The 27,776-nt window shown below is 49.9% G+C and overlaps 1 protein-coding gene across 4 annotated transcripts in view; it reads left to right on the forward strand.

Moving 5' to 3' along the window:
* Positions 1–27,776, forward strand: part of TIAM1 (TIAM Rac1 associated GEF 1) — a 228,821-nt gene that overhangs the window by 187,660 nt on the left and 13,385 nt on the right. For 3 of the 4 annotated variants that reach the window (XM_056109264.1, XM_056109265.1, XM_056109266.1), the window contains 6 exons: positions 11,785–11,964; positions 14,697–14,765; positions 15,775–15,900; positions 21,994–22,102; positions 25,154–25,333; positions 25,439–25,557. In XM_056109264.1, the coding sequence (XP_055965239.1) occupies positions 11,785–11,964; positions 14,697–14,765; positions 15,775–15,900; positions 21,994–22,102; positions 25,154–25,333; positions 25,439–25,557 (783 nt within the window). Of the gene's footprint in view, positions 1–6,659; positions 6,820–11,784; positions 11,965–14,696; positions 14,766–15,774; positions 15,901–21,993; positions 22,103–25,153; positions 25,334–25,438; positions 25,558–27,776 lie in introns of those variants that run through there. The other variant, XM_056109267.1, reaches the window with a different exon arrangement.

Genomic DNA, 27,776 nt, shown 5'->3' on the forward strand with positions numbered 1-27,776 from the left:
TCAAACCGGGGTCGGCTATGTACAAGGCAAGCGCCCTACCTAAACCAAGCCAAATCTTAAAGTCACTTTAATTTTTGTGGTTATTCTCTTTTACTCCTGTTTTTGGGGATGGAATGAAGGACCAGTTGCCTTGAAGAGAAACGAATCTTTTCAGAATGAGATATTTTGGGGAGTGTTGGGGGGGGAGCTAGTCCTCCAGAGTGATGATCAGGAAGCCCCTGGGATACAGGGCTGCCTGGGCCCTGTGGTACCTGGGATTCCTGAGGTCATCCTAGGGAGCATCTCTCAATGCTTGGGGGTACCATGTGGTGCAGGGATATGAACCAAGGCCAGCTGCATGGAACGTGTGCCCCTGGGCCCCTCTACCATCTCCTAGCCCCAAGGAGATGTTTTTGAAGTCATTTATTAAGTTATTCTGTCATTGAAAATTAAAGGGCTGGAACTATAGCAGAGCGGTAGGGCGTTTGCCTTACAAGCGGCCAACATGGCCGACCTGAGTTCAATTCCTCCGCCCCTCTCGGAGAGCCCGGCAAGCTACCGAGAGTATCTCGCCCGCACGGCAGAGCCTGGCAAGCTCCCCGTGATGTATTCGATATGCCAAACACAGTAACAACAAGTCTCATGATGGAGACGTTACTGGGCCCGCTCGAGCAAATCGGTGAACAACGGGAGGACCATGACTGTGAAAATTAAAAAGCTAATTCTCTATTTCTAACTTGATTTGTGGAATGTAACTGTTTTTCCTGTAGCTAAAAACAATTTTTGAATACTTAAAACATCTGGGGTGTGTGTGTGGGGGGGGGTGGTGCTGGGGATTGGAACCAGAGTCTTACACGGGCAAGGCTTGCGTGCTTCCACTGAGATATGTTCCTGACATTAAATTGTTTGTGAGAGGGTGGGGGGCTGGAGCGATAGCACAGTGGGCAGGGCATTTGCCTCGCATGGCCGGCCAGGCTGAGCCGGGTTCAATTCCTCCACCCCTCTCGGAGAGCTTGGCAAGCTACCAAGAGTATCTCGCCCGCATATTTGATATGCCAAACACAGTAACAAGTCTCACAATGGAGACGTTACTGGGCCCGCTTGAACACATCGATGCACGACGGGAGGACAGTGCTGCAGGTGGGGGGCACATCCAACAGGTTTGGGGGGCTATTGTTCCTAGTGCTCAGGAGTCCCACCCAGTATGCAGTGGGAACCATGTGACATTGGTGATTGAACCTGGGCCTCCTATGTGCAAAGCATGCACTCAGCTCATGGCTCAAAATTGCATCACTTTTATAACTTCACCCTAACAACTGAAGTGTGCACATTCTTCAGAGTTGGTTTTCATCTTAGATACTGTGTGTCATGAGTTCCTCAGGAGGGTCCTTTGTCACATTAGGCTGTGGCAGCTGGGAAGAGGCGGGGAGAACGTGGGGGGAGAAGCTGGCCTGAGGTTTTTTGATTGGCTCTGACTGGCCCTTTGCTCTGAATGAAGCCCAGATGTCACCCTGAGCAAACTGGGTAGGATGCAGGAGCTGGTGGATGCACTATTCCTGGACCTCGTATAGAAACAAAGAGCTTTGGGCCAGAGCGATAGCACAGCGGGGAGGGTATTTGCCTTGCACAAGGCTGACCTGGGTTCGATCCCCAACATCTCCCATATTGTCCTTGAGCACCACCAGGCGTGACCCAAAAAGCAAAACCAAACAAACAACGAGAAGAAAAACAAAGAGTACTGACTCCGAATAGCAGACAACTCTGAGTGTTATTCTAATAATAGTATTTTAATAATCAAACAGTGGACTGCAGGGCACCCCCCTCACTCACTGCTGACTAGCTCGGTTTGAGATAGGGGACACGGAGTGATTCTCTACCCCAGATCATTGCCTTGTTTTGATTTGGTTCCAATTTTACCTTCCTTATTTGAACTGTTTTGTCATGCAACCCAAGTTGCTTAATTAAAATCCCCTTTAATGAGTTAAATTAGGATAGTCAAAAGCCAAAACTTGTAAAGTGAGTCAATAAGCCTGGAGCTTGGGTGCTGGAATGCACAGTTGATAATAAACGGGAGCAAATACTTACGTAGGGTTTTGGATATACGGGGGCTGTGGTTCACATGAGCCCATCTTGTCCTCACAGTACCCTGCTTTGCCAGAAATGCTGTGATTCCCTCTATTTTGTGCATGATGCTCTCCAAAGCGACTCACTGAAGGTCACACAGCTCCCAGGTAGCAAGACTATCCCTTGTGTTTGTTTATTTGTTTTCATTGAATCACTGTGTGATACAGTCACAAAGCTTTCATGTTTGAGTTACAGTCATACAATGATCAAACACCCATCCCTCCACCAGTGCACATTCTCCACCACCATTGTCCCCAGTATCTCCCCTCCCCCCCATTCGAACTCTCCCCCTGCCTCTATGGCAGACAGTTTCCCCCATACTCTCTCTCTCTCTACTTCTGGGCATTGTGATTTGCAATACAGATACTGAGAGGCTATCACATTTGGTCCTTTATCTGCTTCAGCACACATCTCCCATCCCAGACGATTCCTCCAATCATCATTGACTTAGTGATTTCCTCTCTATCCCAGCTGCCTTCTCCCCCAGCTCATGAGACAGGTTTCAACTATGGAGTAATATTTGTGGCCCTTCTGTCTACTGTCCGTGGCTGTCAGTCTCATATCTCATATTATGTTATTTTGTATTCCATAAATGAGTACAGTCCTTCTATGTCGTCCCTCTCTTTCTCACTCATTTCACTTAGCATGATGCTCTCCATGACCATCCACTTATAAGCAAATTTTATGACTTCATCTTTCGTAACAGCTGCATAGTATTCAATTGTGTAGATGTTCCAAAATTTCTTTAACCAGTTGTCTGTTCTCGGGCACTTGGGTTGTTTCCAGATTCTGGCTATTGTGAACAGTGCTGTAATTAACATACAGGTGCAGATGTCATTTTTACTGTGCTTTTTTGCACCCTTGGGATATATTCCCAGAAGTGGTATTGTGGGGTCATAACCATCCCTTGTGTTAACTGTTCTATGACTACTGCCCCAAAGGTATTTTGATATTAATATTTAAGTACATATGTCACCTAAATGTTTTTAATTTAATTCTCATAAAGCTGTTCACAATAATGGATTGCATTCAGTATTTCAACACCAATCCCACCACCATTACACCTTCCCAGCACCACTATTTTGAAATTTCCCACCACCACTCGAACCTGCCCAACCAGCAGATGCTAGATAATTTATTTTATATTGCTTGTTATGAATAGCATGAGATGCCACACACCCATTTCTGTGCGCTCCTGGAATTCTAAAATTTTAAATAATTAGGGTCCAGAGGCTAGAGCGATAGCACAGCAGGTAGGGTGTTTGCCTTGCACGCGGCCGACTAGGCCGACCCGAGTTTGATTCCTCCGCCCCTCTCAGAGTGCCTGGCAAGCTACCCATGATGTATTTGATATGCCAAACACAGCAACAAGAAGTCTCACTCTGGAGACATTACTGGGCCCGCTCGAGCAAATTAATGAACAACAGGAGGACAGTGCTACAGTGCTACAGGGTCCAGAGGCGTCTCTGCAGCGAGCTGTTCAGTTCTGAGATTCATTTGTGAGTCTCTGGATCGTGGCTGCGAATGTGCTTAAATGGCACCTGGAGGCAGTTTGTGGGTGTGACAGCCAGAACCCCTTAGGGGCGGGGAGACAGGAAGGACTGGCCTGTCCCAGAGCCCTTGCGGCCTGGAGTTTGCAGTCCCTGTTCCTGCGTACGTGGGTTTTTCACTGGGCTCAGGAAGTTTGTGACCATTGCAGGACTCCTAGGGGGCAGGTTAAGGACGGCACCTGCTCCCGTCCCAGGCTCCCTGGTGAGATCGGCTGGGCAAGGTCAGCAGGCATCTCTGCAGCAACCTGCTCGGTTCCGAGATTCATTTGTGATTCCTTCCTGTTTTTTTCTAGTGCTCAAGCTCTCTGGGCATATATTATTTTAGGAGTTAAAACCAGAGCAAGCATATTACCTCATGTCTTAAGGTTAAAACTTTTTTTTTCCCCCTTTGAGGAGTTGGAGAGATAGTATAGGCAGTTAGGTGCTAGCCTGGCAAGCTAAGTTCTCATCCCAGATCAAGACCCTGGAATCACCCAGCGTATTCCTAAACACAGAACTAGAATAACTCCTGAGTACTGTCAGGTACAAACCCCTCCCTCCCACAACTTCCCCCAATGCCTTTTTTTTTCCTGGGAGCTGTGTGACCTTCAGTGAGTCGCTTTGGAGAGCATCATGCACTACTACTCCTGGTAGTGCTTCGGAGACCATGTATGATAGCCAGGGATTGAACCCCGGTTACCCATAAGTAGGCTTTAACCCCCTATACTCTTTTTTAGTCCTTTCCCAGAGGTTTTATTTGGAGGAGGGGTGCGTGGGGAGCTAGGTCTTATATAGTCTGAGACCTTTCCTAAGAATCACTGTCACTGTCCTCTCACTGTTCATCGATTTGCTCAAGCGGGCCCAGTAACGTCTCCATTGGAAACTTTGTTGTTACTGTGTCTGGCATATCGAATACGTCACGGGGAGCTTGCCAGGCTCTGCCATGCGGGCGAGATACTCTCGGTAGCTTGCCGGGCTCTCCGAGAGGGGCGGAGGAATCGAACTCAGGTCAGCCATGTTGGCTGTGTGCAAGGCAAACGCCCTACCGCTGTGCTATCGCTCTAGCCCTTCCTAAGAATAAACAGAACATTATTTTTTTTTTATTTTAAGTTCTTCACTGCACTGCCTAAACCTAGAAGGATGAGTTAACCTTGCTGTAAGGCAAGAGGCAGGGTTTAGGAACATAAACATAAAGAAATAAGTGAACCCACTAAATGAAATGAAGCAAATAGTCCTTTCAAAAATCCTGAAAGCTGGGGCTGGATCGATAGCAAAGTGGGTAGGGCATTTGCCTTGCATGCGGCCGACCCCAGTTTGATTCCCAGAATCCCATATGGTCCCCCGAGCTCCACCAGGAATAATTCCTGAGTGCAGAACCAGGAGTCACTCCTGTGCATCGCTGGATGTGACCCAAAAAGCCACAAAAAAAAAAAAATTCTGAAAGCTGGAGACATAGTACAGCAGATACTACACACTTGCCTTGCATGCTGCTGACTCAGGTTCAATCCCTGGTGTCCCGTATTGTCCCTAGAACCAGCCAGGTGTGACCCCTGAGTGCAGAGCCAGGAGTAAGCCCTGAATATCACTGGGTGCAGCACTAAAACAAAAATAAATACTAAGTTTTTTTTAAAAACCTGACTGAATATTTGTGAGGGCACAGTGATTTTTGTGTTGTTGTTTCTGAAAGAATTTTTGCTGAATTTGTTTTACAGAAATGGGGAGGGGAGTGCCCTTTTTTTTGCTTTTTGGGTCACACCGAGCGATGCACAGGGGTTACTCCTGGCTCTGCACTCAGGAATCACCCCTGGCGGTGCTCAGGGGACCATATGGGATGCTGGGAATTGAACCCGGGTTGGCCGTGTGCAAGGCAAACGCCCTACCCACTGTGCTATTGCTCCAGCCCCGAAGAGAGCCCCTATTAGGAGTTTTATTATGATTATTTTGATACCTTAAAAAAAATCACAATTTTGGCTGCCCCAGGCCTTTGAGGTTAGTAGATAATAAGGAGCCTGTTGTTAGGTTGTGTTAGCAATGGAGGCAGTAGAATGGCACATTCAGAGTTGGGATGGACCTGGCCCCCCCACCACACACACACACACACACACACACACACACACACACACACACACACACACACTTGGCACTGCAGGGGTTTGTCTGGTGCCCTTTGTCTTGTACCCGCCTCCCTCCTTCCTTCCGCTTCTGTCTGTGGTGAACTTTCCTCACTGCTGTTAACCCTGCTGGCCTTCTCAGTGCCTGAGGAAGGGGCTCTCGAGCCATGCCAGGCTCTCTTAGACCTGATCTGCTTCTCCGGTGTTTCCAGAAGAGTTTTCAGAGCACTGTCATACTGAAAGCCGCTTTTTTTAAAAGAAAATGTTCTAGGAATTGCTTGCATAACAAGCGTTAATAGAATTTTTTTTTTTTAAAGTGGAGTGGGTTGGGAATAGAAAGGGTTTTGGGGAAATATGGTTGGTTGGTTGGTTGTGTTTGCTTCTGTGCCAGCCCTAGACCCCTTGAAGAAGGGTCAGCTTCAAAGTTGAGTGTGCGGGCGGGCTGAATATTCATTCCTGGGCAGGCGGGGATGCTGGCCAATCAGCTGGTCCCGGCTTGCCTGGGGGTGGGGGGGAGAGTCCCACTCCTGCGGGGTGAGGGAGGTTCTCAGTGCTTTGTCTTCCCATCCGGCTGGACCCTGCCTTCTTCTTGGGAACTTGGGGGTGGGGTTAGGGAGGGGGGTTCGGCAGCCAGGTGAAATCCCAGCCGGGTTTCCCAGCTGCAGCGGAGTGGCTGACTGCTGACACCAGCCCCGAGGGGCGCTGGTGGGAAGGGAAGCTCGGCTCTCGCTATCTTGTAGCTGTAGTTGGGGATGTAGCCGTCACCGGGCTGTAGAGCCCATAGGTAGGTCTCACCTGCCACCCGGTAGGGCTCACGCGCTGGCCGCCCGCCCGAGCGCAGCCGCGCCCGAGACGATGCTGGCTCCCTCTTCTGCCGCGGACCGACCGGGTGCTGGATGCGCTCGTCGCTGCCTTATTTTAAGAAACTTCTCCGCCGAGCACGGCAGGTGGTAAAGGATCCCGGGAGACCAGCGGCGGCCCCCAGGATGTCTGCCTTGTGGAAAATAAAGCGCAAAGCCCGGATGGATAGCGGTGACAAGTCCGGTGGTGACCCAGGGTCGGGGACCCTCCGACTGGTGAGCCCCCCCTCCCCCTTCCCCCTTTCCACTTTGGATTCTCTTTTGTTAGCCTGAGGTTACCGACTTGGCCTGGTGATGTTTTCCCTTTCCAAAGGAAAGTAATTATGCGTCTTTTCCATCTTTTCCATTCCCGAGCTCAGATCCCTCTCGCCTCCAGCCCCTTCCTAGTAATATTGGAGAGATTTTTAGCACCGGGTGGAGCATCAGGGCGAGATGGGAGAAGCCAAGAATCTTTATGATTACTGATGTTAAGGAAGCTTTCTAATGCCAGGGAATGTGTGATGATTGCTTTTGTTTCTTTTAAACACTGCATTGCTTGACCTTCCCCTCTTTTGAATGTTGGAATTCTGGGTGTTTATGCCCTAGGTCGGGTAGACCTTTTCCATGTTCAGTCTGGATGGTCGGGGAGTGGGGGTGGGGTTTCTGGGGTGGTCGGCAGGGTGAGTGCCGTGGTCAGCCGATGCTGATGCAGACAGGACACCCCACCACCAAACTCCCAACTTTGAAACGCTTTGATCATTATTTCCGCTTTCTTAAGGAGATGGTTAGGGCTCAGGCGTAGGGCTGAGTGGCCGCTGACTTCCTCTGCTAGGGCTGGCTGATGCCTGCTAAAGAAGGTTGAGTGTGTTTGGGGCAAGGGATTATTTAACCGAAATAAGTAGAAACTTTTTTGAGGGTGTGATGTGCCCCGCGGAATATGCCCACAATTTGATGTTGGGGTCATCTGAGGAAGCTCTGAGAGTTTACACCCCGTGGACCCCCCCCCAACAACCTCCCCACTGTGGTGGTGTCCTCTCCCGAGGTACTTCAGGAGGGTGGAAGAGGCGAGGAAGACCCCCCAGGGTCAGCCCTGTGGATCTGGTCGGAGGGGTGATGGGGTCATCGCCTACATGCTGTTTGTCTCTCCCCCAAAAATCCCAAATACAGCTTAGAGATTTGAGGCCACTTGGGCCCCCTTTTTAAAGCCTGTGGGATGTGTTAAGTCGGTCAGTCTCAAAGGACCATTTTAGAACTCTGAACTCAGAGGCAGAAAGAAGTCGCCCTTCGTGCTTGCATAACGGGCAGAGACTGAACAGCTGGGCGTCTGGCGTGGCGGTGTGCTCTGAGCAGGCTTCGCTCCTAGCCCTCTTTGTGCGGGCTTTTCATCTTCCTCTGGAAGAAAGCCCTGGAAGCAACAGTGCCACAGTGGCCTCAGCAGTGCCCTCTGCTGGGTGGGGGTGGGATCGCTTTGGGGCCTGGGAGCTGGACAACTCTTGCCCTCCTCTGGCACTTTTGAGCTGGAGCCTTTCAAAGGCCCCCAAGCGCGGCCTTCCCCCCCCCCCCCCCCCACAAACTTCTGTTTCTAGGGTGACCGATTGGGGCCCTCCCAGCAATCTGTGTGTGCTGAGGGAGGCTTTTGTGCTTCTCCCCTTGGAGAAACCTGGACTGTTTTCTCAGCAACCCTGAGTCCCTGTCCCAGTTCCAGCAAGCTGGGCTTTTGGGCAGCTAGCTGCCCTTCTGGGAGCTCCTGGCTGCGGGGTCCTCTGCTTAATGAGGGAGCCCCGGGCATATCAGTGGTGGAGTGGGGAGGGCACCTTGCTTCTTGAGAAGGTCCTTAGGGGGGCTGAGCATGTCAATTTCACGCCCTAACCCGTGGATGGGTGCGAAGATCCTGGGGTTGGCGTGTGAGAGCGTGTGTGTTCGCAGCTGCGGGAATTGAGTCTGAGGCCCCACACACACTTGCTCAGCCAACGCTTCACCACTGAATTCCCGCCGGAACTCGGGTACCGCTAGGTTTTTTTTTTTTTTTTTTTTTCTATTATACATTTTCTAGTTTAGAAAAATATTCTTTTTTTTTTTTTGTTTCCCTTTATTTTATTTTATTTTTTTTAAAGTTGTAGATTTACAATTTTTTGTGCTTTGGTTTCAATTATACAATGATCAGATACCCATCCCTCCACCAGTGCCCATTTTCCACCACCATGGATAATATCCCTCCCACCCCCATCCCCCCATCCCCCCGTCTCTGTGGCAGGGCAATCCCCTGTGTTCTCTCTCTCCTTTTGGGTGTTGTGGTCTGCAAAAGAGGCATTGAGTGGCAAACATGTTCAGTCCATAGTCTACTTTCGACATGCATCTCCCCTCCTGGGAGGATCCTCCAAACATCCTTTATTTGGTGCTCCCTTCTCTATCTGAATAGCCCTTTCCTCTAGGATACCCGGCTGGCCTCTAAGTTATGGAGTAATCCTCCTGGTGCTGATCTCAGCTATTCTTGGGTATTAATCTCATACTTTGTTACTTTATATCCCCCAGATGAATGCAATCTTTCTATGTCTATCCCTCTCTTTCTGACTCATTTCGCTTAGCATGATACTTTCCATATTGTACCACTTGTATGTGCCGGGCCGGTTCCCTGACTCTGTGCTCAGGAGTGACCCCTGGTGGCACTCAGGGGACTCATCCGTGGTGTAAGGCAAGAACCCGCGGCAGGCAAGGCAAGCACCCTACCTACTAGACCACCTGGTCTTCCATCCAGTCCTGGTAGATTGTGACGGAGCAGGACCACAGCCATGGGGCAGGAGGGAGTTCAAAGCCGGAGCCATTTTTATCGTTTGCTACCTCTCCAGCTTAGAGAGCTTCTTCTAAAACAAAGGAAAAAAAAATCAACCTACATTTCTTAACTTCCTTCTAAGGTTTGGGGGCTGGGGGGGGCACATAACACTTGTGTTAAAACAGTCTCTCAAAATTGATAACATCTCTTTCGGTTAACTGTTTGCGCACCCCAAGATTCTATTAGGCAGCTCCGCAATAACCCCCCTTGACACGTACACATCATTCCTTGTCATCTTGTGTTTTTAAATGGAACATGTAATTGGCAGTAAAAAAGCGATGATTTCCATTTTGACCCAGTTCTGCGGCGCAGGCGAGGGGGCGGGGGGTGTTCATCAGACCTTGAATGAGAGAACAGGGAGGCTCCTGCAGACACTTCTTTTGTCTTCTTCCTCCTAGTCTGATGCCACCTGGCCCCAGCTCCCTTAGTCTGAAAAGTGTCGGGGCTGCGAACCCTCAGGAATCTCTGGGGGTTGCGGGTGGTGTCCCCTGGCCTTCTAAACTTAGCAGTTCCTCATGGAATTCAGGACCAGGCTGGGGCAGGGGCTGGGAGAAAGGCAAGTCACGTGGGTCTGTCTTTATTTCTTTATTTTAAAAAAGATTTATTTCTTTGTTTTGCTTTTTGTTTCACACACGGCTATGCTCAGGGGTTACTGCTGGCTCTACACTCAGGAATTACTACTCCTGGCAGTGCTCGGGGGACCATATGGGATGCCGGGGATCGAATCCGGGTCAGCCACGCGCAAGACAAGCACCCTCCCCACTGTCCTATCGCTCCAGCCCAGAGTCACGTGGGTCTTGAAGGTCAAAGTCAAGGTGGCATTAGAGATGGCTGCATTCAGAGCATCTGCATGCAGCCTTATGCCCCAGCAGCTCAAGTCCTGTATGGGGAAGTGGAGGAAATTCAGGGCTCAGAGCAAATAGCTCAGCAGGGAGGGCACTTGTCTGGCGTACAGTCAACCTTGCTCGATCCCTGGTACCTCATTGGGTTCCCGGATCATGCCAGGAGGAATCCCTGAGCACAAATCGGGGAGTTAGCACTGCCAGATGTGGCCCCCAAAACAGAAGGGAAAACAGAAGGAAATCGTCCTCATTTCCTGGAAGGAATACCCAGGGCCCGAAAGCGCTGAGGCCTCAATGCCCAACCTTTGCATTGTGGGTGCGGCTGATGGGGCAGGGAGTTGGGGTGCAAGGAGGGAAAACACAGGGGGGTCGCTGGGATTTTCCTGATTTGGGTGCAGTATGTTAGAGTCCCAAGGGCAGAGTTTCACCAGGTGGATGATACTGCATTCCTAGTGCCCCCTCTCATCCCCCCCAGCCGCCACCCTGGGTGCTGGAATGATCCAGAGCGTGTAAGAGAATGGGGTGCTTCATGCCCTCAGGGACTATTGGGGATGGGGGGGGGCACTTTCTGTTTGGGGATACTGAGTGATTTTTTTAAAAAATTTTAATCAAAGTGGGTGGAGCTAAAGACAAGTCTTTAGCTTGTCTAAAGACTGAAGCTGCCAAGAGGCACTGTGGTTCACTGAGGGGTTTGCAGTGGTCTTATGGGGTGGTTTTCATCATTGTTTGTCACGGGGACAGGCCACCATGGCATTTACTGGGACCGCCGGGAAATCTCCGTGGAAGCAAAGGTGCCAGTGACCCGTTTGCAGCTGGGCCTGTGTGGGCTGCTCCCACAGCAGAGCGAGAACAGGGCTGGGCTAAGCTGCCGGGGTGGCCAGTTCGCAGGCAGCTCTCATCTCTGTCCGTGGGGGTTTCGTTTTGGCAGCAACATTGGGCCTATTTGTTCCTTTTAAACTTGTAAGGCCAAGCGGTATTAACTGTGTGTTCAAGGATCGCTTTGAAGTACTAAAGCCCCAGTGTCACGAAGTAAAACCGTTTTTGTTTCTCTCTCTCTCTGTCTCTGTCTCTCTTTCTCTCTCTCTCTATTTCTGTCTCTTTCTCTCTCTCTCTTTCTTTCTCTCTCTGTCCTCCTCTTCCTCTTCCTCTTCCTCTTCCTCCTCCTCTCCCTTTGAGGAAGATATTTGCACTCTACCCAGTTGCACTTATTCTCTTCTGTGCTGAGGGTCCATTTGGTGTCGGGGATGGAACTCGGGCCCCACTCAAATCCCAGCCTCGCCGCCGCCTTGCAGCTGTGTCATCTCAGACGAGTCCCTGGACCTCTCTGAGCACACTGTCCTCGCATGACAGGAAAGGGGCTCTTCCAGGCCCTGCGGGTCTGTTCCAGCAACTGTCCACACAGGGGGTTTGTGTGAGCAGTCGTGTGTGTGCAGCCAAGTGGGAGGCGGGACCTCGCGTGGGACGGTCCCTCCCCGGGAAGAGCCCAGAGACTCACCATGTCTGCCTTGCTTTCTCGCCGGTGCCCGGAAGAGCACGGAACAGGTGTCGGCCTTCTGCCGGAGCCTGCATGAGATGAGCTCCTCGGACACCAGCCCATCCCCGCAGGACCCCAGCGGCCCGCAGCTGGCCACCATGCGGCAGCTCACAGACGCCGACAAGCTGCGCAAGGTCATCTGCGAGCTGCTGGAGACGGAGCGGACCTACGTGAAGGTAGGCACGGTTGAGGGGTGGGGGGCGTTGACTCCTCAGTGGAGGGAAGGGGCGCTGATGGCAGCAAGAGTGTCTCCGGGCTCTCTCATGTTGCTGGGCCTTGGTTGAGACGTTAAGGTGTCTTGGAAGTATGTTGATTCTGAGAGCGATTCCTTCTTGGTTATGAGGGGTTGGCTGGAAAGGACCCATGGCGGCCAGTATTCTGGTTGTGAGCGACGCACCAGGGGATGTCATGGGTCAACTGGGAAAGGTGATGATAGTGAATATTCTGGAAGCGAGGTACTGGGGAATGCAGCGTGGGTCAGCTGAGAAAGGAGAGGGGAGGGACTTCCTGGCAGCGGAGCACCAATAGAATAATGAATTGATCGACAGGGAAAGGAGATCATAGTGAGGATGGGGTTGCGTGAATATTAAAATGACACTCAGCTTAAAAAAATTTTTAAGGCACTGAAATTACAAAGTGATTCTTTTTTTTTTTTTTTGGCCTTTTGGGTCACACCAGGCAGTGCTCAGGGGTTACTCCTACCTCGTGCACTCAGGAATTACCCCTGGCGGTGCTTGGGGGACCATATGGGATGCTGGGAATCAACCCAGGTTGGCCATGTTCTAGGCAAATGCCCTACCCACTGTGCTATCACTCAAGCTGCTTTTGTTCTCTCTTTTTTTTCCCCCTAGTTTTGAAACTACACATTGCTGACGATGCTCAAGGGTTACTCCTGGCTCTGCACTCAGGAATTATTCCTGGCAGTGCTCGGGGGACCCTATGGGATGCTGGGAATCGAACCCGGGTCAGCCGTGTGCAAGGCAAACACCCTACCCACTATGGTGTCACTCCAGCCCTGACAGAATGATTCTTGATTGGGTTTCAGGCATACACTGTTTCAGCAGTGACACTTTCCCAAGTGTCCACTGATCTCCGCCAATGACCCTCTCCTTCCCCCATTTGCCTCCCACCCACCAATCTGCTTCTACAAGAGATTTTTTTTTTATATAATACGTTTTTGCACTGTGGTTTACAGCCCCGGTGCCGACGGGGTTCCATTGCTGTCACTTCCCCATCTTCCCCACCACCTCCTTCTCCCAGCAGAACGCTGCCGCTCCCTTCCTCATAGACCCCTCCCTGCCCCAGCCTGCAGCCACCACAAGTGACCCGTTTCTTACTGAATATCAGGTCTCACGTTTTTTTGGTTTCCATTGTCTTTGTCCACATGCCCTTTGGGTATTCATTGTTCCCCACTATGCTTCCTTATATCCCGAGTATAAGAGAGACCGTTCTGTGTCAGTTTTTCTCCGTCTTGGTCAGCATGACATTCTCCAGGCCCCTCCATGGAGCAGCAAATTCTGTGACTTACATCTTTTCATGTTACCGAGTAGTTAAATTCATCTTTTGAAATGTTTAAAAGTATCATCATCATATAGGCTAGTCAGAAAGTGTCAGATCTGGGGGTGCAGAGATCCAGTACGGCAGGTAGGGTAGCTTTGCCTTGCACGTGGCCGACTCTGGTTTGATTCCAAGCACCCGATTTGGTCCCCGGAGCCTGCCAGGAGTGAACCCTGAGCATCGCCAGGTGAACCCGCACCCCCCAAAACAAACACAGAATGAAAAACAAAAGTATGGGGTCTGTTTTCTTTGCATCCTCCCTTGCTCTGACGATGACCTTCAGTTCTATTCTTATCCCTGTGTAATTCATAGGTGTAACTATATAATTTATTACATAATTCCTTTCACTATAAGCATCATATAATTATATGCTCCTGTAACTATATATATAGTTTAGTTAGCCTTAGTTATATGCTAAACAATGTGATGTTTTTAATGGTCTAGTTTTGATTTTGAAGCAGGGGCTGGTGAATAGGAGATTTCGGGTCAAATTCCTCCCACTTGCATATAAAGTTATTGGGATTTTTTTTTAAATCACTGTGAAGTACACATTTGCAAAGTTGTTTAAGTTTCAGCCATAAAATGTTCTAACACCTGTCCCCCACCACCAATGTACCAATATCACCAGATTCTATCCTGCCACCCCACACACATCCTCTCTCTGTCTCTCTCAGTCTCTCTGTCTCTGTCTGTCTGTCTGTCTGTCTCTCTCTCTCTCTCTGTCTCTCTCTCTCTCTGTGCCTTTCCTTTTAGGCATTATGGCTTTGCAGTAACCGAAAGGTTATCATGTATGTACCTTTCATCTACTTCCAGCACTCAAGTCTCGTCCAGAATGATCATTTCCAACTATCACAAAAAAAGTGCTTTTGCAAATAATGTTTGATTGAAAACTTATGGCCAGGATCATTCAGTCCTAGAAAGAGTGTACTTGCTTCCCTCCCTTGACAGTGGACTTGCTGAGTCTTGACTTGATACTCCGCACAGCCTGAGATATTTATAGAAAAGCTTTCTGAACTGTGACACCATCCTTTAGTTTTTGTTGAGTCCAGTGGCATTCAAGACCAGGGGATTCACATTTAGGACATCATCACATTTTGGGGGGTGTGTGTGGGAGGTAGGTGGGTTTGAGCCCGACCCGGTGATGCTCAGGGGGTTAGTCCTTGCTCTGCACTCAGGAATTACTCCTGACACTGTTTGGGGGGCGGGGAACCTATTGGGGCTTGAACGTGAGTGGGGCTACATGGAAGGCAAGCTCCCCCCCCACTCTCCAGAGCAACTCGTCACATCTTCTTCCTCTGGAGTGTTCTTGGGCTTTTCAGCTGTGCTAACAAATTGTTCTTCCCACCCTTAGGACTTGAACTGTCTCATGGAGCGATACCTGAAACCTCTTCAGAAGGAGACTTTTCTCACCCAAGATGAGGTCAGTGGGGGCCCTGCCCTGATAGGGGAGGTTCTCGCTGCAGGCCAGCCTGGTGCAGAGATGGGCTTAGGCAGTCAACACCGAAAGCATTTTATTTTATCTTTAGAATTTATTTATTTTGGTCTTTTGGGGTCACTCCTGGCAATGCTCAGGGGTGACTCCTGGCTTTGCACTCAGGAATTACTCCTGGTGGTGCTCGGGGGAACCATATGGGTTGCTGGGATCGAATCTGAGTTGGCCACATGCAAGGCAAATGCCCTTCCTACTGATCTATGGCTCCGGCCCCACTGAAAGCATTTTATTTTATTTTAATTTTGCATTTTGGGCCACACCCGGAGATGTGTAGGGGTTACTCCTGGCTTTGCACTCAGGAATTACTCCTGGGGGTGCTTGGGAGACCATATGGGATGCTGGGAATTGAACCAGGGTTGGCTGTGTGCAAGGCAAACGCCCTAGCCCCTTGAAAGCATTTTATTTATTTATTTATTTATTTATTTGAAGTAAATAGATTTTATTTGGGGGTTTTGGAGAGGAAGAGAATGAGAGAGTAACGTACTCAAGAGAGAACACGGGCTTCTCCAAGGGCGGAGAGAGCCCCTACACACATCCTAGCATTAGACACGAAAGCATGAAAGTACACATCTCAAGAGGGGAGATGCGGGTGACACATGTGCTCAGCCCACATGTGCTCGGCCACGTGGGCGCAAGCAGCACAAGGGCTCAGGCAGCATATGCGCCCTTGAAAGCATTTTAAATCCATTCCATGCTCCCCAGTCGGTCACAGCATGACCTGCTCAAGTCCCAGTCTTTGCTCGCACGCAGAAGAAGGAGGTGCTCCTGCCCCCCTCCCCACCTCCACTCCCCCACCCACCCCCCGGGGTGATGGGGTTACCATTCTCACAGACAAGGGTTTGTAGGAAAACTCAGAACTGAGAAGCCAATCAGATTCCAGAGTGCTAATAACTCCTGGAGTTGGATTCCACTTCAGGGCTTTGTTTTCCTTTTCCAGCTGGATGTGCTCTTTGGAAATCTCACCGAAATGGTCGAGTTCCAAGTTGAATTCCTGAAAACGCTCGAAGACGGCGTGAGGCTGGTCCCCGACTTGGAAAAGCTGGAGAAAGTCGACCAATTCAAGGTGAGCGTCATCCCAAGGTGTGGGACACTCTGAGGTGGGTGACCCCGAATGCCAGGTCCAGGCATTGGGTGACGCATCACAGGGGACTGTGGATGCTTGGGGTTGAGCGGCCAGTGGACTGCTTGGGGGGAGTCTGAGAGATGCAACCACTCTGCCTCCAGTCAGGAAAGGTCAAACTGGTGCCCAAACTTACACTAAACTGGTACTTGTGCCCTCCCCCCCCCCCCCCCCCCCCCCCCCCATGACACTGGGAAGGTGGGCCAACCTTGACCTTGTTTTGTGTTTCCGGGGAAGCCTTGATCCTTTGCTATCAACCAGCAAGACTGCTAGTACCCTTGGCTTCCCAGCAAACGCATTAACTTCTGCTATTCTGGGAAACTTGGCTTAGTGGAAATGCTTATCGTGATCCGGGAAGAAGATGTCCCCGCACGCTGTGTCCTTGGAGTCTTAATGAGGATTTATGACTAGAACCTTCGCGGACACTCACGGCTTATTATAGCTTCCTTCCATGCTTGGCTTTCCTTTATCACGGACATTTCTTGGGCTGCACTTTTGGCCAAGAAAAAAAAAAAAAAACGATCTCATGGATTCCTGCACAGGGATAGCATCTCACACGTCACCTCCTAGACGTCTCCACGGCAGAGAGGTGGCCTTGGTGGCAGGCCACGCAAGGCGTCATGTGTTTTAAAGAATAGACGCTGGGGAAGCTGCTCCCACGGGGCTGGCTGGGAGTGTCACCCACTCGTCTGATTCATTGCTCCTGTCTCTCAGCCACGGGCAACCAGCTTCTGCTTCCTCATAGTAGAGCTTGGTTCTGCTGTGGAGTCGGAGGTTTTGTCATGGCAGTGGTTTTGTTTGGGTTTGGGGGCCACGCTGGGAGGTGCCCAGGGACTGCTGTCTGCGCAGTCCTTGGGGGTGGATGGTGACCAGGCATGGGGGCCTTTCTGCATGCAAGGCCTGAGCTCCTGCCGCTGAGCCCTCTGCCTGGCCTAGTTTTATGACTTTATATAAGTGGGATTTACAGTTTATACTCTTTTTTGTACTGTGGCCTCTTTTCCTCGGCATGGTTGAGTTCCGTCCAAATTGCTACATATATACCCGGTTGGTACTTTTCTGTTTTTAATACCATGGAGCAGTCATCCAAGTTTATATCATCAAGTTCGTATCACAGTATGGAGCGGCGGCCCTTTTGCACCCACTTTTGCACACCCACCCAAAAAAAAAAAACAAAAGGTGTTTTGTGGACATCTGGGTTGTTGGATTGTTTCCTGATTTGTTTTCTGGTTGTTTTGTTGTTCTTGTTGTTGCTGTTGTTGTTTGGGGCCACACCTGGCAGTGCTCAGGGATGACTCCTGGCTCTGCACTTGGGTATCGCACCTACTGGACTCGGGAGGCCATCTGGGATGCTGGGGATTCAATCCGGGTTGGCTGTACTCAAGGCCAGCGCCCTACCCTCTGTACTATCGTTCTAGCCCCATCAAAGTCAGTACTTGGAAGTCTATGAATACCTCATTTTTCTAGCACTGTGTTTTCCTTTGATCTTTTCTGAGGAATTACTTTCGTACTTAAACTCGAGGTTGGTGTGTCAGGTTTAGCCATCTGGGGTCGGGGTGGGGGCTGTAAACAGTTTAGTAGTTCAGGCAAAGATGGCATCTTTTGTAAGTGTCTGTGGCTTCCAGTGGCTTTCTGCCATACGAGCTATTTAGAACACACATCTACACACCCATGCATATGCCTGTATCTTTAGACAGTTCTCTTGTTTTTTTTCCCTCCTCACTACCCCGCCTGTATAGCAGACTCTCTCTCTCTCTCTCTTCCTCCCTCTCCCTCCCCTCCCCCTCTCTCCCTATCACTTTCTTTCTCTTGCTCTCTCTCACTCTTTCTCCCCCCTTCTTTTTTTTCTTTTTGGGTTCCACCGGCGATGCTCAGGGGTTCCTCCTGACTCTGCACTCAGGAATTACTTCTGGCGGTGCTGGGGGGGGTGGGGACCAAATGAAATGCCGGAGATTGAACTCCAGTTGGCCGAGTGCAAGGCAAACGCCCTCCCCACTGTATTATCTCTCTGCACCCCTCCCCCCTTTCCTTTTGGGCATTATGGTTTAGGCATCAATATAATACAGGTAATGAAAGGTTATCGTGTAGCAGTTCTCTATTTTGTTTTATTGTGGTAATACACTGTTTGCAGTGTGAGGCAGACTGGTGAGATAGAACAGCAGATAGGGTGCTTGCCTTGCAATCAGCCAACCTGGGTACAATCCCTGGCTACCCATAGCATCCCCTGAACACAAACAACCCAGTGTACCCCCAAGCCAAAAATAAGTAAATAAACCTAGTACATGTAGAAAAGTTGCACGAATAATGCAAAGGGCTCTTGAATACCCTTGCCCTGGAATCCTCAAACTTAAACATTTGCGCATATTTGCTTCATCTTTTCTTTCCCTTCCTGTCTCCTGTGTATCTGTTCTATATGCATGCCTTATGTTTGTAAATTTTTTTTCACAACTGTTTAAGAGTATGTCGCAGGCATAACGCTTCAGTGTCTCTTTTCATCTTATGTATGGCATAGAGCTCATTTTGTGTGTTTAAAATGGGCTGGATGAGTGGGCGGAGTAATAGCTCAGCGGGTAGGGCATTTTCCTTGCATGTATCTAACCTGAGTTTGATCTCTAGCATTCCATATGGTCCCCGTAGCCCGCCAGCAGTGATGCCTGAGTGCAGAGGCAGGAGCAAGCGCTGAGCACCACTAGGTGTGGCCCAAAAAGCAGGGGGAGAAAACAGAAAGGCCTGAGTGAGTTTTCTCACCTCCTCAGAGTGATTTGCTACTCAGAGAAGTTCAGCAGTTCAGCTTGTGTGGTTTTGTTGTTGTTGTTGTTGTTGTTCACACCCGGCGATGCATAGGGGTTACTCCTGGCTCTGCACTCAGGACTTACTCCCGGCGGTGTTCAGGGGACCATGTGGGATGCTGGCAATCGAATCTGGATCGGCTGCGTGCAAGGCAAATGCCCTACCTGCTGTGCTATCACTCCAGCCCTTCAGCTTGGTTTTGAGGTTTCTATTTGTAGTGCTGTCGCTGGTCTGCAACCTTGGAAATGTAGAAAATCATCAGTCTAACCACCTGGCTGCTGGTCCATGCATTGGTAGGCAAGAGAAGTAGTAGTGTGCGGGTGTAAAAGGGTGTAAGAACTCTGGTCTGGATCTTCTAAGCCGGGGAACAGGCAGTGGGACGCCTCTGCATGGCCGAGAGTTGGTAGGTTAATCCACAAAGCTATATGATGGTGCCCGTCAGCACGGAATGCCATTAGAGACTCAGAAGCCGCCATTCTCACTGGCCTCTCAAGGTGGGGTAGGTTCTTGGGCTTTGAGGTCCAGTGGCTCGCCGGTCTGAGGCAGGGACATGGGGCTGGTGAGAGGGCTTGGCACTCTTGGAGCGGCAGACACTCTTCTCCAGTGGGGCCTCCTGCCCTGCCCCTCCATTGACTGGGTTAGTACATGACCTGGCAGGCCCCCTTCCATCGGGAAAGAGGACAGCTGAAGCCCGTTGGCTGTTTGTGGCCACATGCCTCTCTTGCCCCTCTGCTGCTTCCTGGGTTTGCTGTATTGGCGCCCAGGTTTATTGCAGTGGGGTTTCTGCTAAGGCCTTTTGCTGAAAATCTTGATTAGGATTGCAAACTACATTGCTCAGAAGGCAGGGAGGGAGAAAGAGAAAGGGGAGAGAGAAGGAGAGGGGGTGGGAACAGTACCTGCCATTAGAGGCAGGTAGGGTCTGGGAGGTGGGGGTGATGGCTTGGAACCTGGGGACACTGGTGCTCGGAAATGTACACTGGCGAAGGAATGGGTGTTGTAGAATAGTGTATGACTAAAATCCAATAATGTACAGCTTTGTAATGGTATATCTCATAGTGATTCAATTAAAAAGTTTTTAAAAAATTCTGATTAGATCCTGGTCCCAAAATTGGTTCAGATAGTCCCACTGTGTTTGCACTGAACACTAGTCTAAGATAGTATTTTTTATTTTTATTTATTTATTTTTGCTTTTTGGGTCACACCTGGCGGTGCACAGGGGTTACTCCTGGCTCTGCACTCAGGAGTTACTCCTGGCGGTGCTCAGGGGACCATGTGGAATGCTGGGAATCAAACCTGGGTCCGTGGCATTATGCAAAGCAAACGCCCCACCCACTGTGCTATCTCTCTAGCCCTAAGATAGTATTTTTTTTAAAAATTAAGTGAGGCCGGGAGAGTACAGCCAGTAAGGAACTTGCTTTGTACACGGCACACAGGGATTCTATCCCCAGCACCAAGTCTTGTGATCCTGTGAGTCTTGCCAGGAGTGATCCCTGAGTGCAGAGCCAAAAGTAAGCCCGAGTGTTGCCTCCAAACAAACAAACAAACAAAAAAATTAAGTCTGGGGTTGGAGAGCTGTTTCTTGGTAAATACTAGCTTTCCTTGGCCAAGGGCTAGTCACTGTTCAGCCCACAACATCGCATACGGCTCCCTTACCTAAATAATTTTTTTTTCTCTTTGGGTCACACCCAGCGATGCTCAGGGATTACTCCTGGCTCTTCACTCAGGAATTACTCCTGGCAGTGCTGGGGGACCATATGGATGCCGGGGATTGAACCTGGGTCGGCTGCATGCAAGGCAAACGCCCTACCCACTGTGCTATCGCTCTGGCTCCTAACAAATAAATTTTTTAAGTTTTGTTTAATACAGACTGTGAGCTACTGACTTGTGGTGATGCCCCCTCCTCCCCCTGCCCCCCCCCCCCGCCCAAAATATACAACCTTCTAATGCAATGTGTGACAGTGTGACAGTCCCTAAACTTGGGGGTTTTTTTTCCTTTCAAGAAGTAGTTGGGCCCAGAGCAATAGTATAGCAGAGAGGATACTTTGCACATGACTGACCTGCCCAGCTTCGATCCCCAGCACCCCAAATGATCCCCTGAACCTTGCCAGGAGTGATCCCTCAGTGAAGAACCAGGAGTAAGCCCCGAGCATTGCCAGGGGCGACCCAAATCCCTCCCCTCCCACCAAAAAAATAATAATATTTTTTGTGATACTCACTTCAGACACACTAAGAGAGTTTGCCGCTTTGTATTAAAGTTCACCTCAGACTCATAGGAGTTTCCCTAGTTGTATCCATGCTTACCTCAGACTTACACTAGTTTCCATGTTTGTATCTATGTTCACCTCAGACTCCCAAGAGTTTCCCTGTTTATATCCATGTTCACCTCAGATTCACAGGAGTTTCCCTTTTTGTATCCATGTTCACCTCAGCACAGGAGTTTCCCGAGTTTCCGTTTGTATCCATGTTCACCTCAGAGTCACAGGAGTTTCCCTGTTTGTATCCATGTTTACCTCAGTCTCACAGGAGTTTCCCTGTTTGTATCCATATTCACCTCAGACTCACCAGAGTTTTCCTGTTTGTATCCATGTTCACCTCAGAGACAAAGGAGAGAGTTTCCCTATTTGTATCCATGTTCACCTCAGGGATGCAGGAGAGTATCTTGCCTTGGGCGTGTTAAGCTGCTAATAGCCACATCTCTCTCAAGTTCTGATTCTTTGGGGGACAGAGGACTCAGGCTTGGGGGAATGCCTCCTCCTCTCAACAGTCCCTCAAACTGGGTTTCTTCTCTTCTTCACTGCTCCCAGGTAGAGGCGAGCGGCCTGCTAGAGGGCGGAGGGAAGGTGCACTTTCTCTTTTGGGGGTGTCCGCATTGCCTGACCTTTGTGGGGTGTGCCACTTCTGCCTCCCAACCATAGCTGGGAGAGCTTTCAGAGTCCGGCCTCTTCCCAAATGCCGGGTAGAGTTTTCTCATTAACCTTCAAACTCGTTCCCCATTGGGTCATTGAGAGGTGTAAAAAAAACAAAACAAAACAAAAACCCCCAAAACACCCTCAAACACTGGTGCCACGTCCAGAGGGTAGTGGAGCTAGCATGTTTTGGCGCACACACTCCCCCTTGCCCTGGGCAGCCTCGGTCCTTCCATGAACCCCGCTGGGGTGAGGGGAACTGATGCAGGATGGGGATGCGGGCTTGGAGGGGCTGAGAGGAAGAACTCACCCACTCATGGCGCTTCTCTCTCTCTCCACACAGAAAGTGCTGTTCTCCCTGGGAGGCTCATTCCTCTACTATGCCGACCGCTTCAAGCTCTATAGTGCCTTCTGCGCCAGCCACACGAAGGTCCCCAAAGTTCTGGTGAAAGGTGAGCTTCCTGCAGACCGAAGGGCGGGGTGGGGGGGTATAGGTGTCAGACCCACTGTGGGGACGCTGGGAACAGAAATCTCACGGTCATCTGTGTGACGAATCAGAGAAATGACAGATCATTGTTATCCCCGGGAATGTGTTTGTCCGTTTCCTTACGGGCGTGGGGGGCTTGGGGCCACACCTTGCAGTGCCCAGGGGCTACTCCTGGATCTGCACTCGGGGACCACTCCTGTTAGACTCTGGGAATCGTGCGCGATGCTGGTGATCAAACCTGGGGTTCCACATGCAAACAAGTGCCTCAACCCCTGGACTAGTTCTTCAGCTGTTACCCATTATTTTTGGTTTTGTGCCATACCCAGAGGTGCTCAGAGCTTGCTCCTGGCTCTGTGCTCAGGGATCACTCCTGGTATGGTATCAGGGATCAAATCCAGGTCAGCCGCGTGCAAGGTAGAGTCCTTACCAGTTATACTATCTCTCCAGGCACTGTTTCTTTATGTGGAGGGGGAGGGGTGCGGGGCACACCTGGTGATGCTCAGGGATCACTCCTGGCAGTGCTCAGGGGACTATATGGGATGTCAGGGATCGAACCCGGGTTAGCTCCATGCAAGGCAAACAACCTCCCTGCTGGTAATGAAAATCTCCCCACCCCTCTGTTTCTTGGTCATGAAAGTTTGGGGGCCAGAATGACTGGTTCCTTGATGCAATTCTGCCTAAAGGTGGGCAGCTTCTACGTGCTAAGCTTAGTTGCTGTTTTTCATTAATTCCATCACAACTCACTTCCATCTTTTATTTAATGTGTGGGAGCTATGATTCTCACACTGTTCAGGAGGTGATTTTCAGCCAACTGGGCCAGCAGCCGTTCAAGAGTCTGAGACTGTGGTGCTGGGGTACCCAGGCCATGCTGGCGGACCCCCAGTGCTGCACTATAGCCTGCGAGGAATCAACCCTGAGTTCTCTGTCCTCCCTCTGGGCACCCGCTCCCACCTTTAGTGGAATCTCACCTTTTCCCTCATGTGGTTGGTTTCTTCCCTTGGTGGCACTAGGGATCAAATCTAGTTTTTTGTTGTTGTTGTTGTTGTTTTTGTTTTCTGGGTCACTCCTTGTGATGCTCAGGGGTTACTCCTGGCTCTGCACTCAGGAATTACTCCTGGCGGTGCTCAGGGGACCATATGGGATGCCAGGGATTGAACCTGGGTCAGCTACTTGGAAGGCAAACGCCCTACCCCCCTGGGCTTGCTCTGGCCACAAATCGAGATCTTCGTGCAGGGCCATAATGATCTACTTTCATCCTGGAGCCGCATCCTCAGCCCTTGGCCTCCTGGAGACTCGTGGTTGCAGCTGCCACTGTTGTTTCGAGCTGTTTTGGTTCTTTGTGAGAATCGCTGGAGCTTTAGCCAGCCTTTGCCAAGTGCCATGCTGAGTTTTCCAAAGGGCCAACAGCTCGCTCCCTGAGCCTGCCCGAGGCAGAGATTGAAACACACTCAGGGTCTGCCCGAGTCCTTTTGCTCCCCTGTTCCTTGTGGGGTGATGGGTGAAAGGGCAAAGCAGGAGAGGAACGTTTCCTAGGCTAACCCTCCAGAAGCAGTGCCGAGGTTGGTGTCGAAAGTCTCTGGCGCCCAGCCCGCTCTCCCTCAGCTGGCCCGGGAACAGTTGCCACTGTGGTCCCTGGTGAGGCCGGGCATTTGCATATGCCTTGTTCCTGCTTGCTGCCCAAGACAATGAGCTTTGATTTCATTTCAAAATGATCATAGGAATCAGTGGCTGAATAAATAGCAGCACTCCTACATTTAAAAAATAAATAAATAATAAAATTAAAAATATAAATAAAATGATCATAGGGACGATCAGGAGAGTGTGAATTCTTTGGATAACAAAAGAGCTGCCCCTCATGCCAAGAGAGACTTGATGGGAACTGCTGCCTACACCGCAGAGCCCCCGATCTGCACAGCTGGGGAGGCATGCACAGGATTTCCTCTCTCTTGCTCTCTGATGGAGACCTTGGCAGCCTGTGGTTTGGACTGGCCCGGGAGTTGGGTCCCCATGTGTGTTTCATTTTAAACCCGGTGCTCTGAGATGAATGGCTGTAGAAGCACTTGGCCCTACAGTAAAACTCAAGTCCTCACAGTCCTGAAAGTGACTTTTTGCAATTTTTGTTTGGGGGTCACACCAGGCGATGCTCAGGGCTTATTCGTGGCTCTACACTCAGGAATCACTCCTGGTGGTTCTCAGGGAACCGTATGGGATGCCAGGGATCGAACCTGGGTCTGCCACACGTAGAGCAGGTGATCTACCCATTGTACTATCCATCTGGCCTCCAAAATGTGGGGGGTTTTTGGTTCTGTTTTTTGTTTTTGTTTTTGGGCCATAAATGGAGGTGCTCAGACCTTAATTACTCCTAACTCCGCATTTGGGAATCACTCCTGGAGGTGCTCAGGGGTACCATATGGAATGCCAGGGATTGAACCCCCAGGTCGGCCACTTGGAAGGCAAATGCTCTACTCACTATATTATTGCTCCAGTTCTCAATTTGTGTTATTTGTAATTATTCCAATTAACTCTGCCCCCATAGATTTTTTTTAAATTCTTACAATTTCAGTATAGTTATAATGTGTGTGTGTTGTTTCATTGTTGTTCCTGAAAAGTATCACAATATCTTGGTTTGAGGGCCATACCTGGTGGTGTTTGAAAAATGTGGTGGTAGGAAAAACCCAGGTCTTGTCTACCAAAGCACCTATTCCAGCCGTTTGACCCATCTTCCTGGCCTCTGCTCCTGATTTTTTGTTTTTGTTTTTGAGCGGGGATGGGGATATTGGGTCACACCTGTCCCTTCTTAGAACTCAGTCCCTGCTCTGTGTTCAGGAATCACCCCTGGCAGGGCTTGGGGGGACCTTCTGTGCTTCTGGGAACCCCACCTGGTCAGCTGCATGCAAGGCCAGTGCCTGCACCCTGTCCTAATCCTCTGGCCCCAGACCCTGATTTCGTGCATTCCCTGTCAGCAGGGGAGCATATGGATCCTCCCCCGCAAATACCTCTGTTCACCCTCTTTCAGCCAAGACAGACCCAGCTTTCAAGGCCTTCCTGGACGCCCAGAACCCGAGGCAGCAGCACTCGGCCACGCTGGAGTCTTACCTCATCAAGCCCATCCAGAGAATCCTCAAGTACCCGCTGCTGCTGAAGGAGCTGTTTGCTCTGACGGACGCTGAGAGCGAGGAGCACTATCATCTGGACGGTCAGGCCCCAGGCGGGATGGGGGAACCCCTCCTCCAACTCCTCTCCCCCCCCCCCGCCGTTTCCTCCCAGCCCCCACCTCTCACCGGGGTCCTTTTCTTTGCAGTGGCCATCAAGACCATGAACAAGGTCGCAAGTCATATCAATGAAATGCAGAAGATTCACGAAGAGTTTGGAGCCGTGTTTGACCAGCTGATTGCCGAGCAGACAGGGGAGAAAAAGGAGGTGAGGGCACCCTGTCGCCACACACACACACACACACACACACACACACGTACACACACGCGTGCGCATGCACACACACACCAACTTCTCACCCTATCGCCACACACACACACACACACACACACGTGCGCATGCACGCACACACATCAACTTCTCACCTATTGACACACACACACACACGCACACAAACACACACGCACCCGCCAACTTACTTCTCAGCCACCTCTTCAGAAAGCTGGGCTGCTTTGCTGTTTTCACTCTGTTCCTGGATGGTCAGGTCATGTTGCAGATGTTTTGTGGCCAGCCCTTCTCTCCTTGATCCCAATGGAGGGCTGACTTTTCTTCCCCAGCTGAGTTAGTCTGGAACATGGCTACGTGTATCTCCTGCTTGCACCCCTGGAGCTCTGTGGTTTTATTCCGGCTTAAATGTGAAGTGGTCACCTTTGGTCATCACTGGGGCAGTTTTCACAAGCACTGTTAGAGGGACAAAGCCTTCTTTTACGATAATGATTTGTTTACAGTGGATATTCAAATGTGTTCCTTGAATGAATGGAAAGTTTCAAATAACTCTGAAAAAGTTTGTTTAAACAAACTTACCAGAAGGGGTATGGAAAAGTGTCCGTTGTAGCTTAGTATCAGGGGAATGCCAATCAAAACAGTGAGCTATCATTGCCCACCAGGGAGAATGGCCTATATCAAAAAGACTAAAAAGAATCAGTTCTAGTGGGAACAGAGGTGGAAAGGCAACCCGAATTCGCCACTGGTGGCAGAGTTGGCTGGTTTAGCCCCTATGGAAAAGAGTGTGGAGATTTCTCAAAGAAGATTTGAGCTTTATCACGACCTAGCAACTGTGTTTCTTAGAGTCTTCCACCCCCAACACAAAAAAAAAAACCCCACAAAGTCAAAAAGATGTGTGTGTTCATTACAGCACTGAGCGCAGTAGTTTATGGGAACAACCCAAATGTCCAGTGGCGGTCTGGAGCAATATTATAGCTGATAGAGCACTTGCCTTGCATGTGGCTGACCCAGGTTTGGTCCCCAGCATACTATGTGGTCCCTTGAGCACCTCCAAGAGTGTTTCCTGAGCACAAAGCCTAGAGTAACCTGTGAGCATCACTAGGTGTCACTCCAAAACCAAAACATAGGTTAAATGTCCAAGACAGAGGACTAGATAAAGAAGTTCTGGCATATTTACACAGCAGAATACCACACAGCGATAAGAAAAGATGTAATCTTGAAGTTCATTGCAATGTGGAAAGAACTGGAAGCTATCATGTGAAATTAAATAAGCCAGAGGGGTTAAGGACAAATGCCGGATGATCTCGCTCATGTGTGGTCTGGAGAGAGACAGGGAACTGACATAGTACAAAGCCATGCCCTGGATTACAGAACTGAGATCACTGAGGAGATAGGGAGATCATGAAGAGCTGTACCAGAGTAACTAGAATTGGTGGAAGGTATTGGGGACCTTTGTAGTGAGGTTAGTAACTGGACTTCAGTACTGCAGATGTTTATACTACTGCAAACTATGACTGGCAGTACAACAATGGAAGAATTTATTCGTTCAGAACGTGAAAAATCTACTAGAAAACTTATTTTATGAGAGGCAGTGTCAGGAGCCAATGCATGTAGCAGCAAATCTTAGAATGATCTCTGAGAGTAAAAAGGAATGTGCTTGCCACAGAGATTGGGGCGGTGGGGCTTGTAATGGGGTGAGAGTGGTGGGAGGGATACTGGGAACATTGGTGGTGGAGAATGGGCACTGGTGAAGGGATGGGTACTCGATCATTGTATGACTGAAACATAAGTTTCTAAGTCTGTAACTGTACCTCATGGTGATTCATTTAAAAAAAATTTTTTAATTAAAAAAAAAAAAGAACAATCTCTGAGATGAGTCATTGCAGAGTTGGGATGAGTAAACTTGCTGAGGATCCCGCCATGAATCAGAGGGATAATGATATTGTTTCTCTGTGCCTCCCTCCATCACAGCTCAGCTGGTCCTTGGCTTTGCTTTTTGCCTCAAGAGAGAAAAAGAAGAAAAGCTCTTAGAGAATTACTGAGAACAGCAATTCCACTGGGGGGTGGTGGGGGGAATGAGGAAGAGGAGGAGGAGAAAACTGGATGTTTAGTCTAGACAGAGTAAACAGCCTCATCCTCAAATGATGAAGGGGTCATTCTCCAGCTTGATTTTTACGGCATCAGTGAGGTATGCATTTTTT

Source organism: Sorex fumeus, unplaced genomic scaffold, assembly GCF_029834395.1.
Source record: "Sorex fumeus unplaced genomic scaffold, SorFum_2.1 ptg000265l, whole genome shotgun sequence".
In the NCBI taxonomy this organism is placed as follows: Eukaryota; Metazoa; Chordata; class Mammalia; order Eulipotyphla; family Soricidae; genus Sorex; species Sorex fumeus.